The sequence below is a fragment of the Cavia porcellus genome, unplaced genomic scaffold (assembly GCF_034190915.1).
Source record: "Cavia porcellus strain 051 isolate PalLab524CR breed Dunkin Hartley unplaced genomic scaffold, mCavPor4.1 scaffold_2, whole genome shotgun sequence".
NCBI lineage: Eukaryota > Metazoa > Chordata > Mammalia > Rodentia > Caviidae > Cavia > Cavia porcellus.
In genome coordinates this window covers 91,763,773-91,780,950 of record NW_026947485.1, presented here as the reverse complement: position 1 = coordinate 91,780,950, position 17,178 = coordinate 91,763,773, and the positions used below count along the sequence as shown (strand labels likewise).

The window sequence follows — 17,178 nt, the reverse complement described above, 5'->3', positions numbered from 1 at the left end:
CAATTTGAAAGAAGAAAGCTTTATTTTGGCTTATGGTTGTAGGATTTTTAGTCCGTGGTTGGCTGGCTCCATTGCTATAGTTAAAAGCAGAAAAATCACAGCGCAAGGGTGTACTGGAGGAGAGTTGCTTGCCTCATGGCAGCCAGGAAACAGTGAAAGGGAAAGAGATGGGAGCAGAGCCCAAGGTCATGTCTCTTGCCTGTTTTCATCAACTCCCAACAATGCCATCAAAGTATGATCTCATCAATGGATTAATCCACTGGTGAAGTTAGAACTCTCCAGTCACTTTCTAAAGAGTGCATCAACTGGCAACCAATGCTCTTAGCACCTATGTTTTGGGAGTCATGTCAAGATCTAAATCATCATACCTTGATCTATGTATTAGTCTCCTACAGCCATACCACTGTCTACTTCTAATTAATAAATTATAAGAAACAACAGAGAAGTATTTATTGTCTTAAAGTTCTGGAAGTTAGAAACCTGAAATCAGGGTATTGTCATGGTCACACTCCCTGTGGAGGTGCTCAACAATTCTATTTTTGGTTCTTCCGGATTGGATAGCTACTTCTTGACTTGCTACATTACTCCAGTTTCTGTTTTTGTGGTCGCAGTGCCTCTACCTTCTCTTCCCTGTCTGCTATAGACCTCGCATCTCCCTCTGCCCTTCTCTTAGAAGGGTACTTGTCATTAAATCCATAGTCCACTTGGGTAATCCAGGGATTTCAAGAGCTTTGATTTAATTATATCTGCAAAGATTCTTTTTCCAAATATTCACAGGTGCCAGGGATTAGGACATGGAACTATCTTTTTTTTTTTTTTTACGGGGGGCATACCAAACCCATTTCAATCTATCAAGATATATAAAATCACCTCCTCTAATGTTGATATATCTTTTACTTCAAGTTTTTGCTTTAAATATATTAGAGACATATTTATGATTTTCATACCTTCCCTGTGTACTGGATCTTTTATTATGTCACAACCTCTTGACACACTCACCATCAATGAGTCTGTGATAAAGCTATCAGTTGTCTGGAAAAAAAATCTGTTATTAAAAAAAATTTTTTTTGTATCCCTAAATGTCCCAAGGTCAGAGAATTAAACAGTGTACTGATTTAGAAAAGTCACTGATTAATATGAGGGCAGCATTAGCTAAAATTAAATCATTCCAAGTGGTTGGTAAACATGGTAAATATAGTACAGAACAAATTGGGAAAATATACATATTGAAGCTCAAGAAAATGTGGCTACTTAAGTACATCAAAGGTAATTTTTCACTGCACACTAATTACATATTCTATAGAAATAAAGATTACCTACGAACAAATGCAATTGAAGGTTAGACAACTTATCATTAGCTAAGCTGAGCTCCAACAAATAATTATAACATTTTCATATGCTACTATAATTTGAGAATGCAAATTTGAGGAAAAAAATTAAATTATTTTTCTGATCTTCACGAGACACACATTCAATTTGTAGTCAGATTTTTGAAATAGTGCACGAAGTTTAAAAAAAACAGGCATAAAAAAGATTTCTGGCCTCAGTGTGTACACCAGATAAACAATTTTGAAACCATAGGGAAGACTGAAGAGTAGCATCGTGGTAAGTGCACTAGCATAGTCAAGTAGAAACTCCAAATTCATCCCCAGCAAGGGGGTGCGGCAGGGTGACCCACTGAATACCTCAACCGCATTATCGCCAACTTGTCCCGATTCGGTTTTTATTCTGGATTTTGGGTGACAAGGTTGAGGAATGGGCCGGCAAAAAATCCACCCAAGGCCTTCTGATCCATTTATAATCAGACTCCGAAGCCTCCTGTGGCTTCATACCCGTCCCCAAGCAAAGGCTGGAGTTGCAAAGCACTCGGAGGTACTAAGCCCGGAAACCCCTCAAACAGAAAAACGCTACCAACTGGTTGTGGCTACAACGACAGCGGACCAATTTGCTAGCAGATTCTAAACTAACTACGCACGTCGTCGTCTTGGTAACCCGCCTGCGCAAGCGCACATCAAACTTCCTTATCCCTTTAAACTAGCCCGGGGGTGGAGCCGATGTATGTTCCTCCGTTCCTGCCGCCCCACCCCTCTCAGCACTGGGCCGAGGCTGGGCAAAACTCAGTCCTATCGCGTGGGAGTGATTCACAGCTTCCGTCCCCTTTTTTTTCCTCCAGACGCGTCCCTCGTACCACGTGACCCCCTGGCCACTCCCCCTGCGCCCTGACCAACCTTCTGTTGGAAGCTGCTGTAAAATGTCGTGAACAGCGCTGCTGCTTTACGGCTGCCTCTCCCAGGACGCGAACTCCGGAGCACCTACCTCAACCAGCCGGGTCTCCAGGAGGTTCGGTCTGGCGGAAAGTGTGAGACCCGGCGCGCCGCTGCCCTCCCCGCAGCGCCCGTCTCGGACCCCGGAGATGTGAGCTCGAGCCAGCTGCGGTGCACCCTGGCCCGGGGTTGAGACGGGCGGCAGGTGCCTGTGAGGCGGGCGGGTGCCGGGGGCCAGCAGGATGGAGGAAAGCATGGAAGAGGAGGAGGTGCTCATCTACGAGGCGATGATGGACGACCAGAACCACAACAACTGGGAGGCCGCCGTGGACGGCTTCCGGCAGCCCCCGCCGCCCCCCTCATCGATCCCCATCCCGGCCTGCGAGCCTCCGGGCGGGCAGCTGCTGGCTGTGCCCGCGGTCTCCGTGGACAGGAAAGGCCCCAAGGAGGGGCTCCCGATGGGGCCACTGCCACCGCCACCGCCGGACGGCAATGGGGTGATTATGATGTTGAAGGGCTGCGACGCGGCCGCCGCCGTGGCCAAGGCGACCCCCGCCCCCACCCCCAGCTCTACGATCAACATCAACACCTCCACCTCCAAGTTCTGTGAGTCCAGCTTTTCCTCGGCAGCCTTGGTCTCTCCTCCCCACCCGGACGCCGCATCCACCCCTTCTTGGAGCAGCCCCTTTTCCTTTGTTTCTGGCCTGGGTCTCTCCTCTCCTCCCCTTCTCGCCCCCTCCCTCTTCGTGTGGTGTCAGTGGCCGGTGCCTGAGCGGCCCTGGCTTCTTGTATTACGCGGCGTAGAAGAGCAGCCTGGTCCGCGAGCTGCCCCAAGTTCTGCTACAAACGCGATACTTATCACTTCGGGCTCGCTCTCAACATTAGGACTTTTTTTTTCTCCTTCCTCCCTTAAAGTTTCACCCTCAAAGGTGAGGGGAAAAGAAGACTGCCTGAGTTTCGTTAGGGAAAGGCCCTCAGCCTAAGCAGCCAAAGAGAGAAAAGAAATTTGGCAACTCGTGTTCCTGTGCTTTACCCAGTCTTAAGTCAGGAATTTCAAAGTTGACTTATGATCTACACCTGTTCCTTGCCTTCAACGTTAACTTTTGTATCCTAGCAGAGAAATGTATAATTTGCTTGGTAGTGCAATGGGAGCTGTGATACCGGTTTGAAAGCTGTTGTATAACATCACTTTTCCTAATCTCTGCTCAAAAGTAAGCAACTCAATATGCGTCCAAATCCAGGATTTTGTTGCATGTTGAGTTTCATTATGATATATCTTAACAGTTTCCGGCACAAAGAGTTAAAGTTAAAATTTATTTTTTAATCTGCAACTGTCCCAGAGCCTTCCATAACTGGGGAAAAAAATGTACTTTTGCGCCCCTCCAGCTGTGGTGGTTAGGGGTTTTTCTCGTTATTAACTTTAAATTTTGAATGGCCAGTGGTGAAGCAACTGGAGATTTTATTTCTAGTTACTGATTTTATCAAGCTATACCAGTAGTTATTCATTTAGCTGTGCACAGAAAATATTTGCCTTGATACTGATATGTAGTCATATCCTTACTAAACCTTTTATTTTTTATGGGAACAGCATACCACCTTACTTGCCTTCATCGCATTGCTTTAGTCAGACAATGATGTGTAGGTGTGGTTGGTAAGATTTGCATACCATTTGAGAATACCACTTATATTATGTAGTTTGTGTTGAAGGCTATGTTGTGAAACTAGACCTTGTACAAAGTGACAGTACGACTTACGAAAATGCTGTAGGAAGCTTGCGTTGGTGCTTAAGCAAACTTCACTTGAAGAATTAAAAAAACAGCAGTTAAAAGCAGAAATCCGTGAAGTCAGCAACAAAAGAATGTGCCAAACCAAAAGATAGGCCTTTGAGAACATTAATAAGCTGGGCAGACCTGTGATAAGGTCGATGAAGAAAAAAAAGATATAGTATAAATAAATATAAAATGAAAAATTACAAGGCTTTTAAAAAGAGCATTTAATTACTGTATGTCAGTAAATTTGAAAACCTAGTGTAATTCTTAGAAAACTTACCAACTCTGAAAGTTGGTATCAGAAGACATAGCTTGAAATAAGATTTTATGAACTGAAGTACTATTGTTAGAGACTTCCCCTTTTGAAAACTCTGGATCCATATACTTAGATATCAAACTTAACACTTAAATTACTTTTTTACATGTTGTGGAAAATAAGAAAAAAAATGCCAAACCTGTTTTATGAGATTAGTGATATATTAATTCTAGTACTAGATAAAAAAAACGTGTGGGTGTGTTTCACTTATTAGTATGGAGATGAAAAATGTCACATAATACCAACTCATCAAATACAACTATGTGTGGGGACCAACAGTTTAGCTTAGTGGCATGAGCGCCTGCCTGGTAAGCCGGAGGTTGAAAGTTTGATCCCTGATACCAAAAAAAAAAAAACAAAACAAAAAACCCCAAAACACACACACACATACACACACAGCTATGTTAAAAGAAACATAATCTATAGTTTGTCCTAGACATCTCATAGTTCAACATTATATTTCTGTTAATGAAATTTTGCATTAATGGAAGAAAGAAAAATTATGATTGTCTCCTTTGATAAGATCTAGCACTTATTTATGATAAATGCTATTGGCAAGCTAGCTAGATAAAAATCATTAACAAAAATGTACTGGGAATAATTATAATTTGTGGAGAAATTTTAGATATGTTCACTTTAAGATGATAAGAAGATAAAGATGTCCCTATTCATCACTGGTTACATAGTAAGAAAGGTCCTGGTTAAAATTATAAGAAAGGAAAGTAAGTTATAAATGCTGGAAGGTAAACAAATCATATTTTCAGAGAGTATTTATTAAATTATTAAAATCGGAAGTAGTGAGACTTTGCAAACAGGAAGGGGACCAAGAGATGGACGGATGGGAAGGATGGGGTAGGGGAGAGGGAATGAAAAACAGTACATATACCACTTCCCAGGAGGAATGTGATCAGCAAGTACTACCAACAAGTACTAATGAGAAAAAAAATTGTTAGGATTAGTAAGAGTTTGGAGTTGTTGAGATTCAAGGCCAACCTACAAAAAATAACACACAGCTCTTAAAGTAGTCAAAAGTAGATACCATATTCAAAATAGCAAACAAACTATAAAGCCTCTATAGAAAATAACCTAAGAATATACAGGGTCTTTAAGGAGAAATTTCAAAACTACACTAAGGAGCTAGAAGGGTATCTAAACAAATGGCAGAAGGTTCTGTGCCCTTAATCTGATTATAAACATACTGGTTTTCTCTATTTTACTTTCAATGTTGCATGGCATCCCAATTACACTTTGACTTCTTTGAGAAACTCAGTAAACCTAAATCTAAAATTTATGGTAGGTGAGTAAAATTTGGGAATTACAGTTTTAAAGATTTGTTTTATGCTGGGGATATAGCTCAGTGGCATAAGGGCCTGTCTGGCAAAGATGCTGAGTTCAGTTCCTTGTACCAAAACCAACCAACCAACCAAAAAAACCCCACAAAGATTCATTTTGGGGGCTGACTTGCCTTATCAGAAATAAAAACATTTCAAAACTGTAGTAATAGCAGCTCATATAAATGTATAAATGTAAGAACTGGTATAAGTGCAGAGGAACAAATTAGAGGTGAGGGGAATATATATATGTATATATATAAAATAGGGGCTGGGGATTTAGCTCAGCAGCATAAGCACCTGCCCTGCAAGCAGACGGTCATGAGTTCGATCCCAGGTACTGGAAAAAAGAAAAAAAAATGTGTGTGTGTGTGTGTGTGTGTGTATATATATATATATAAAACACTTGGGGATATAGCTCAACAGCACAACATCTGCCTGGCAAGTGTGAGGTGGTGAGTTTGATTCCTGGTGGGGGGGAAAAGTGAAGATAACATCATATATCACTGGAAAGAGAGTCATATGTTAGGGAGAATGTCTCACTGTAAGCCAAAAAACAAACGACATTATAAACAGGATGGACTTGGAATGAATTACAGACCTCTGAAAAGAAAAAAATATGAAGTTAATACAGAATGTTGAGGAAACCCTTTCCCATGGGCAGGGAAGGACTTCTAAATGATTGAAAAGCTTGTACAGGTTAAAAATAATGACTTTGATTATTTAAAAATAAAAAGTTTTCATTCAGCAAATGAGGGAAAAATATTTACAGTGCTTAAAATTGGCAAGAGCTTCCTATTTGACTAAATAAGAAATTACAAATCAACAGTAAAAGGGCAGCATCCTCTAGAAAAACAGGCAAAGGGCATTAATAAATAGTTTAGAAAATAGGAAATTTTAATAATACACAAGTATTATTAAAAGGATTGTGGACTTGTGTGCTGTTGAGATGCGTAGAGTCTCTGTGGACCAGATAATGAAACCAGAGTTAGAGCGCTGATACAGCTCTGAGCCAAGATAGTAAAGGTATTACTGGACTGTGAGATACAAACAGCTTTTGTGATCTGTTTTTGAAGTTTTGAAAACTTACATATTACTAGGGGCCATGTTGATTTGTCCTAGTGATGATACTGTATCTGGGACATTTAAAATTGGAGTCTCCACTAGATGTATTAACTGTAATCTACAGTCTTTTCTCTGAGACTCATCTCTTTGGCCACATTGAAATTACAGTGTGATAATGGTTACCATCAAGTCTTTGAAGTTGGAACATCCTCTAGTTCTCACAGGGATATTTGTTGTTTTGTTGGATGGGCTTGTCCTATAATACAGCTTTGCCTCCACAGGTCAGGAAACTGTATTACCCGTTTTCTTCTCTTTTCTCTTTGCTTATTTCCTTCTTCTATACCTTTTCTCTTCCCCTACAATTTATATTTAGTACAGTGTACTCAGGTTTGATGTGTGGTTTGATGAGTCTGACCCATGTACAGTAACAAGTTTGAAATTTGATTTTATTCTATGCACTTGCAAATGAAAAGCTTGCCTATTAGTGTTATTACTGGATGCTGGCAAAAGCCAGGAGACTCCTGTGTCAGACACAGAGGAATGTACTATTTACAGTACAGCTAACAGCATAAGAATGAACATATTTGCATAATTTCCCCCCACCCAGTCCCATGAGGATGATTTAATAGAAAGATGGATATTCTCTTAATGGGCTTGTGTGGCAACTAGAGAACATTTGGGGAACTCACTGCTTTTCTGTTTGTTTGTTTGTTTTGTTTTTTTGAGTCAAGGTCTGTAGTTCACCCTGGCCTTGAACTCACTGAGTAACTCACTTGGGCCTCAGGCTGTCTGCTATCTGGACACAGCCTCCTTTTAGAGAAGGCAGTAAGCAAGTCTGCTGTTTGTTTAGGAGGAGATGCTATCTCTTCTTTCAGGGTTACCAGGTACAGGTTTAAGGATTGCTCAGGGCTTTGAATTGTTGGCATACTTAAACTTAGAGGATTGTTGGAGGCTAGAGGAGCATTGTCTCATTAGTAATAACTACCATGTTAATCAAGAAATGAAGGCATGCTTGGTGGTGCTTGCCTGTAATCTCATTTCTAGCACACTGGGAAGCTAAGGCAGGAGGATTGCAGGTTTGAGCTCAGTCTGGCAACATAGTAACTTACCAAGATTCTTGTGTCAAAATATTAAAAAATGGGCTGGGGATGTAGTTCAGTGCAAAGGCTTTAGGTTCAATCCTTAGTATCTCCTTTTTCCCCCTCAAGAGCTGAAACTTTTCCATTACTCAAAACCATGCTTTATATTTCTTTGCAGTCCATAACCCTGGCCTCATCCCAGGCATCCACTGATCTACTTTCTGTCACTAGAAAATTCATATAAGTGAAATCATACACACTATTTTTTGTGCTTGGCGTCACTGTTACCCAGCTTTTGAGATTATTCCATGAATTCTTGCATGTATCAGTTTCTTTATTCCTTTTGATGGTTGAGTAGTTTTTTAAAATATACCACACATAGTTTATTCATTTATTCATCATTTGAGTTTTTAGTTCTGGCTATTATGAATAAATCTGCTCTGAACAACATGCTCAAGGTTGTGTAGACATAGATTTGTGTATAAATACCTACAAGTGGACTTCTTTGATCATATATTAGCTATATGTTTATCTTCATGGCCAGCTGCCGAATTATTTTCCATGATTGCACTGTTGTACATTCCCACCCATGGAGTATGACAGTATCAGTTGTTCCAAATACTTATTGGCACTTAAACTGAACAGGCACCACATTCTTGGTGTTAGCTTTTTGAACACTACATTTTCTATAGGGTAAGCAATAAGTAGTTCATTATGATTTCTTTTTGCACTTTTCTTTCACATGTACCCTTTGGCTTTTTCATTGATTTTTGGTTTTATGAGAATCTGTTCAAATCATTTTCTCATTTCATGGGTTTATCTTACTGTGTTTAAAAGTTAATTGCAAATTTTGAAAATGGGTTGTGTCTGATATACATGTTATGAATATTTTTCTCTGGCTTGTCTTTTTCCTTAACAATGTCTTCCAAAGTGCAGATGTTTTTAAATTTTGATGTTAATTTATCAATGTTGTCTGTGACTGGTGCTTTTGCATCCTAAGAAATATTTGCCTACCCCAAAGTCAGAAAGTTTTTCTCTTACATTGTAGAAATTTTACAATTTGAGAGCTTTTCTGTTTAGTTCTGTGACCTGAGTTATGAGTTGATATGTGTGTAGAGCTGTGAGATAAGGATTGAAGCTCCTTTTTTTCCCACATGAATGTCCAAGTTGTGTCAGAACTGTTGAAAAGACTGCCCTTTCCTTACTGAGGTATTTTGGTAGCTTAGTTGTTGACCGTATATGTTTGAGTTGCAGTTACATTCAGCAAATCTCTCATTTATTATACTGCGCTTGGAATTGTTTTGTTGCCTTTTTCCTACTTCCCCCATGCACCCCCTACCCTACCCTCCTCCATCTCTTCCTCCTCCTCCTCATAAGGAATGGCAGAGTTTCTTTGAAAAAGTAAAAGTGAAGAATTAGAGATAGACTGGCTCTGCAAAGTGAGCTTGTGGCTCGTAAAAAGAAAAAGCCATATAGAAGAACCCCCTAGAAACAGCAACGCTGGCTATTGTGAGGAAAGGTACTATAGCTTGTTCTGTCTTTTTTTTTTTTTTTTTCCTGCTTTGTCTTCTTTACAGTTGACTGCTTTATCATGATGGGATCTCTTTACTTATCCCTGCTAATGTTCCTTACCCATAAGACTACTTTTCTGATCAGTCTGCCTGAAAAAGGATTAGTGTTTGCATGATACTTCTTTTCCAGTTACTATTTTTAAGCTATATGTGACAGGTACATTTCTTGTAGACAACACATGGATGGATCTTTTAAAAAATCTAGACCTGTGGCCTTTGCCTTTTAATTACCATGTTAAGACCATTATGACTTAGTTTTGTCTTCAGTTTGGCTTATTAGCATGCTCTTTTTTCCTTTTGTGCTTATTTTATAATTTATAATTATTTATTTATAACAAACTACATCTTCAAGTAACATTAGATTACAGAACTTTATGTATAATGTAAAATTCTAATAGTATACTTTCTTCAATCTTCCTTTATGCTGTCATCATATAGTTATCATGTTACTTAAACTTGTTATCACCCCTGTATAGACTGTTTATAATTTACCAAAACAGTTGTTTACCTTTTTAAAAAATTGAAGCAAAATTCCTATAGTGTAAAATCAACAATCTTAAAGTGCACAATTCAGTATTACTTAATAAATTTACAGTGTGGTGAAACTATTCTTCTGTTCCAAAACATTTTTATCACTCTACAGTAACATTTTATATCTGTTAAGCAGTTACTTTCTATCTCTTCCTGACCCCATCTCGCGGCATCTTCCAGTATGACCTGTCTGTGGATTTTTTTCTGGATTTTTCATATTAGTGGAATATATACGTGAAATTGACTTTTTAAATTAGAAAAACTGGAAAAGAAATCTTTTATATTTACCTTAACAGTTGTTATTCTTGTCCCTGTTTTTTCGTTTGATCCAAGTTTGTATTTTTTTGTCTTTCACTATAAGACTTTAATACTGATGGTGCACTTCTGTTAGCCTTAAATATTTATTAAGCTTTTGTTTATAGATGTTCTTATTTCTTTCCTTTTTTTTTTGAGACAGTGTCTCACTATTCAGGCTGGCCTTGCACTCACTTTGTAGCGCAGGCTAGTCTTGCACTGGGCTTACAGTTGTGCTACCACTCTTGGCTTACTTTCATTTTTAAGGCTATTTTTTGCTAGGTATGGAATTTTATAACTTTTTTTGTTTACTTGTTTGTTTTTCCTGTCAAAACTTTAAAACTTTTTAAAATAAATGGTCTTATTGTTGTTCTCTATCTACTATGTCCCTTTCTTCTGGTTATTTTTAAGATTTTTTACTTTAAATTTTCAGCAATTTGATATTCTGGGACAGGTTTTCCTTAAGTCTGTGCTTTTTGAGATTCCTGGATTTGTGAGGTTTTAGAATTTGTCAGGTTTGGAAAATGGCCCTTTTTATTTTTTTAGCCCCTCTCCCCTTACATATATGTTAGATCACTTATTATATTTTGGGTCACTGAAACTTCATTTTCTCTCCCCTCCATGTGCTTTAGTTTGGGTAGCTTTTATTGATGTTTCTTCATGCTTCCTGATCTTTTTTGGTGTGTTTAATCTGCTCTTAAAAATGTAAGCAGAGTTCCAGATATTTTTAATGCAGACAGATGTTGAATTCAGGTTTCAGTCAGTTAATCAAGCAAACTGTAAGAGCCGAGCCTAGCTTTTTGAGGTAGTACAGTGGGCAGAGAATATTAAGTACATTCCTTTTGATAACTCCAGTCTTATCTAAAATTTCTTTCTTCCATATTTGACATCTTCAGGACCCATTTCCACATACAGAATTCTGAGGTTTCTGCTAGTATGCACAAAGTGTTAGTCTCATAGGTCTTTTGGAGTGTAGATTGTCTTCTGTTCACTTAGTTTCCCCTGGGAAATCTGATTCAAATTAGAGGTCTAAAGCAGTGAGGCTATGTGAGATACAAGATCCGAGAGAACGTCCATTTCTTTCATGCAGGCTCTTCATTCATTTAAAGTTAGCCTAATGCTGGTGAGGAGGGGTGCTTTTTAAGCAAGGAAGGCTTGTGAAGTTTGTGAGATTAGGATTCTCAGTCAGATTGCACTGAACTGGCTCAGTTTGTGATCTCAGGGTCCTACTGTCAGGACCCTTCAGTCACTGCTACTACTTTTTCTTTTGTCAAAGCTTGGAATTAAATTTATAATTCTTTGACCTTTAGGACCATTCTGTTTTTGATTTTTAGTGATCTATCCAGCATCTGTAAGAAGTAAAACATCCCCTGATGGCAGCCATAGCTGCTCTTTAGTCCTCCCTTCATTAAACTAATTGTTTTCTTTAGCTTTTAACTGTTGACAAGTCAGACAGGGCCTTGTACCTCTCATTTCTATCATAACTACCGTGGCAGTCTGTCAAATTGTTTACTCTAAGAACTTTATTCAGATGGCCACAGATACCATTATAGTAACTCTTTGATGCTGTATGCCCTGTGTACTAACACAACTATGTAGTCCAGTGGTGGCTGTTGTCATCATTGCTTTTAAATTCAGTTAGGTTAGAAACCCAAAACTAACTTCCTAGTTTTTGGGAGTTTACTTACTGTAACTATCTAAGGCTTTACTTAATATTTTATCAGCCATAGTTCAGTGCAAGAAACCATGCTGAGTATCCACATAAGAAGTAATGTAATACTGGGAAGTAAGTACTTTACAAATCTTTGGAAAGTTTGGATGGGTAGGGGCCAGTGAGGCGTGGTCGCCAAGGCTGTGTTCTAGAGACAATGCTGTGTTCTAGAGACGAGGCTGCTGTCATTGCTACTGTTCTTAGGTCATCGTGACGCTTCCTTTCCTGACTGGATACCAAAATGTGGAATTTGCCACAAACTCTTACATGTCTTTTTTACAGAACCATGCGCAACAATACGTTGTTTGCTTGGATTTGCCTTTCCAGATCTTACTAAAGTGCGTTTCCTTGGTGGAACTAATTTGGAAAATGTAAATTTTAGATTAACTTCCCATTCAGTATTAGTCAGCAGTATGTGAAAATAACTCCTAAATTTCAGGAGATTACATAACCACAAAGGTTCATTTCTTTCTCAGGTTACATTAGCAACTGAGAGTTGGCTGTCACTCTGTGTGTCATCTGATTGTGAAGAGCAGGCAGCTCTTTTCTGGGTCCTGTCAGTCTTGGCAGACAGGAAGAGAATGGACAGAAGCACACAGTGGTTTTTAAAGCTGCCGCTCAAGTGAGCACAGCAGATGGGCACATCAGAATACCACATCTGCTTGTATTCCAAATGTATTAAACAGAATAGAAGGGTGTCCTGGATTTGTTGGGGAGCTGAGTGTTTCAGGAGAGGTCTGAGTGAACAAATCGGGACATCTTACATTGGCATGCTAATATTCTGTGATCTAAGGAGACTTAATAAACAACTCAAACCAGTACACCACTGGTGTTGTTCCCCAGATGAACAAAAGCTTCATAGTGTTTTAAGTCGAACTGAGTGAAATTGTTTTATTTTGAAAAATTAACTAGATTAAAAAGTGTATTAAAAATTGATTTTTGTGTTGAGTAAAACTGTTACTATTTTGTTAATTCTGAAAGGTGGCTCTCAGTTCATCACGGCCTATATACTTGTTTGCAGATAGATTGATTCTTGGAGCATTTAATATGTTCTGTCTTAAAATATGCATTGTTTGCAACATATGTGGTAGTTGTTTGGTAGCTTCTTGTCGTCTAGCTTAGGAGAGTTGTGCTGCAGCAGACATCACTGCGATATTGATCTTACTGAGACATTTGCTTTGCCACATGGCATGTATATCACATAAAGTAGCATAGATGAAACTTTAAGAAGAAGCCATTTTAATATTTATACAAGGCCCTAGTCCAAAATCCCAAGAGAAAGTCAATGTTGTGTACTTTCTCTGCAAACAGTAATTGTAGATCTTATGTAATCACACTATAAGCTGTTTATAAGCTGTTAAGCACAAGATAAAAGTTCAATATTGCTATCTCTTTTGTAGTCGTATCTCAGCAGGGAAAACTGACTTCCATTTTCCTATTTTTGTGGGTATTTATTAGCTTCTAGGTCTCTTAACAGGTAGTTGTAGGTGTGCTTAGACATCTGAATGGCATTTTTTTGAACAGTGGTTTATTTATTATATGTCAAACTGATAGTTTAGCCTCTAATAGTGAGGCAGTTTAATGTGAGAGATGATGCAGAGAGAATTATGATACATTATGATTACATGCTGCACAAAAGTTACAAATGTGTTTGATAGCCTAGGGGAAAGAGAATCCTTATGAAAATGAAGAGACATTTCCAGGAGGTTAGAAAGATAGCGAGAAATTGAACTGAGACTTCCTTGGTGAGGGAAGCCTGAGCCTCCAAGACCTAGAATTGAAACTGTTTCTGGAACACAGATGGGAGGAGAGAATGGCACAAATTAAACTTAAATAGACAGAAAGGGCTAGATAGTGATGGACTGCCCATGGTGAGGAAGTGTCTTCTGTAGGAATGGAAGCTACTGAAGTATATTAAGAGAATCAACTTAGATTTGCCACAGTGTGAGAGTGCAGAGTGAATGGAGCTTAGGCACTAGTTAGGGGCTGTAATTATTATAGTTTAGACACAGATGGAGGCCTGATTAAATAAAGCTGTGGAAGCAGGGAGATATTTAGGGACTAAAGACTACAAAATTTGGGATGAGGGAGAGAGGATATACGTATTCTTTATTGGTAACTGGATAGCCAGCGATGACTTTAATCTAGGTGTGAAAGGAAGGAAGGTGTGACAGTGTGTTTCTTTTTTAAGGTATCCAGAATGTTCAAGTACATAAATACAGAGGCGGTTGGTAATTCTTGGGATTTGTCACTTCCTGTGCCTTATAATATTAAAAATCCTGAAACAAAAATATAACTTCAGTGTATTTTTTTTTTACCATTTTTGAAAATTTTATGTTCACTAAACTCTCTGGCCTGAAAAAACAAAGCTTTGCTCTTATTAAATAATGCAGGTTTATAATTTAAAAATTCAAATTGTAGGAAAAAACACATAGTGATAACTAGTGGTTCCTTCTCTTACCCATTCCCGAAACTGTTACCCAAAGTCACTCATTTGACTATGTACATATGGCTGTTCTATTATTTACTGCTACCCACACATTTCAATGTGTTAATCGCCATTGCTTAAATTATCACTTTTATATATTAATTGATTTCTTATGATTGAGGCGAAGATCCAGTTTTCTTATACATCTATATACCTTACCTGCCCAGTTCCTTTAATGTTGGAATTTTTGGTTTAATCATAAAGCAATGATTACAATATAGCTATGTAAATATTTACTGAAGAGCCAAAAGTGTGTTTAGATTACATTTTCTCTCACTGAGAACTTCGCTGGTAATTGCCTTGTTTGTGATTGTATAATTTTGTTAATATATTTTTAAAACTTTTCAGTAGCTTAATTAGATTCACCATCTACTGAATAGTATTTTGAAATACTCAGGCAAATCTGTGTTTGTCTTTTTTGTCTACCTGCAAAGCTATCCGTCTTGTTCCTGTTTCTGTTGCTGTTCTTGTTTGTGTTTATTCTTTAGGACCGCTGCATAGGTGCCGTTCACAAACTTTGTAAATAGATGGAATGATTGCTTCATTATATTTTCCCTTTTTTTGGTAATTGGCTTCCTGACAAAATGTGTGATGAAGTTTGAAGTCTTATGTTTCTAAAAATGCTTTTTTCATACTAGTACTTTGGGTATGGAATTCATAACTGAAATTTGCCTTGGATTTTTAATGTGTTGCTCCCTTGATTTTAAGCTTGCATGTTACAGTGAATAGAGAAGTCATTTTTGTTCTTCAGTATATGACATTTTTCCTCTTGAGAAAATTCTGGAATGTTTTCTTACATTAATGTGTTAATATTTCTGTTCCTTATTTCTTATTTGTAGTAAATCTTTTTAAAAATTTTTTTATATTTTAGAACAAAACGACAAAACAGAACAAAGCTAATCAGAACAGACCAATGCAAGCAACATAGGACTTCAAGACAACAGTAAATCAACAATGGCTACCATAATGTCTCTCATTTTCTTCAGAAAAGCTGTCTCTACCATCTCACACACAATAAAATCAAACAGAGCAAAACCAGTCAAAACAAAAGAATGAAAATGATGCATGATTTCAAAACAACAGGAAATCAACAATGGCTACCACAGTGTCTCTCATTCTATTTGAAATAGTTGTCCATACCCTCACGTATAATAATATCAAACAAAACAAAATAGAATAAAACCAATCAAAATAAAAGAATGAAAGCATTAAGGGACTTCAAAACAGGACAATAGGAAATCAACAATGGCTACTATAATGTCTCTTGCTTTCTTGAAAATAACTGTCCAGACTTACACACATAATGAAATCAAACAATAGAAAACAGACTAAAACCAATTGAAACAAAAGAATAAAGAATTATAGGACTTTAAAACAAGATAACAGGATGTGAACAGTGGCTACTATGTCTCCTTTTCTTCAGAATAGCTATCCATACCATCACATAATAAAATCAAACAAAACAATAAGACCAATTAAAAGAATGAAAGCATAGGACTTTAAAACAAGATAATAGGAAACCAACAGTGGTTACCATAATACATCTCATTATCTTCTAAATAGATGCCCTTACCATCAGACACTGTAAAATCTTACAAAACAGGACAGAACAAAACCAAAACTAACAAAACTATGAAAATGATAACAAGAATTCAAGATGAGACAATAAGAAATTAACAATGGTTACCACCTTCCTTTCCTAGGGGATTCCTCCCCTATCACTTTCCCTCCCCTATCAGTTTCATAAGATCTGTTGTGATTTTGAATCCCCCTAACTCCCCCTGTCTTTTTTAACTCTGGTGTTTACCCATATGAGTTTAAATCCTTTGGCTCATGAACGTGATGTTTAGTTGTATCCATTTACCTACAAGAGCTGTGAGATTACCCTACTTTATAGCTGGGTAGCTTTCCATTGTATGAAAATATTGTATCATTCTTATTCATTCTGCGGTTGATGGACAAGTTACCCTTGCTTTTTTCTGGTCTCCTGTAGCATGGAACAATTGTTTTCTATGCTTTGATTTTCATTCTGTTAATTTCCTTTCAAGTTAAATGTGTTTCTTATATACAGTATATTGATGGATCTTGCTTTTTGGTCCTTGTGTTTCTTTTTATTGGTGAACTGAGGCCATCTGCATTAATGGTTACAATCAGTGCACATTGGTTCATTGCCCTGCTATCCTCCTGTTGTTCACCCTCCACACTTTTCCATTTCATTCAGTTGCCTGCTGTGTTTGGTGATCCTCCTCTGCTGTTCCTGGAACTGTGATCATCTTTATCTCTCTCTAGAATATCCTTCAGCACACTCTGAAGGGTTGGTTTGGTGGTGATGAATTTCTTCAGTTGTTCTGTATCATGGAAGTGTCTTATTTTTCCATCCATTTTGAAAGATAGTTTTGCTAGGTATATCAATCTGGGTTGGAAATTGTTTTCTTTCAGGATTTGAAACACTTCAAACTCTTCTTGACTTGATGGTTTGTGTTGTCAAGGCTGCCATAATTCTGATTGGTTTTCCTTTATGGGTGTTCTGTTTCTTTTCTCTAACAGTTTTTAATATTCTGTTCTTGTGCTGAATTTGTGGGATCTTGATTATTATATGTCTAGGTGTAGATTTACTTTGGTTATGGCTAGTTGGAGTCCTGTATACTTCACTTATCTGCACGTCACATCCTTTTCCCATATTTGAGAAGCTTTCTGCTATTACTTCTGTAAACAGCCTTTTTATTTCACTTGTGTTGATTCCTGCTTCTTTGCTGATA

General features: G+C 37.9%; 1 protein-coding gene and 1 long non-coding RNA gene across 3 annotated transcripts in view; one reads left to right on the top strand and one right to left on the bottom strand.

Moving 5' to 3' along the window:
- LOC134475219 (uncharacterized) overlaps nt 1-2,504 on the bottom strand; it is a 29,623-nt gene extending 27,119 nt beyond the window's left edge. For both annotated transcript variants that reach the window (XR_010046246.1, XR_010046245.1), the window contains exon 1: nt 2,317-2,504. This is a non-coding gene — a long non-coding RNA (uncharacterized LOC134475219). The remainder of the gene's footprint in view (nt 1-2,316) is intronic.
- The window catches only part of Cacul1 (CDK2 associated cullin domain 1), a 75,629-nt gene continuing 60,674 nt past the window's right edge, over nt 2,224-17,178 (top strand). Inside the window, exon 1 of the mRNA XM_063244820.1 lies at nt 2,224-2,870. Coding sequence (XP_063100890.1) covers nt 2,507-2,870 — 364 coding nt within the window. The 5' untranslated portion in view covers nt 2,224-2,506. The remainder of the gene's footprint in view (nt 2,871-17,178) is intronic.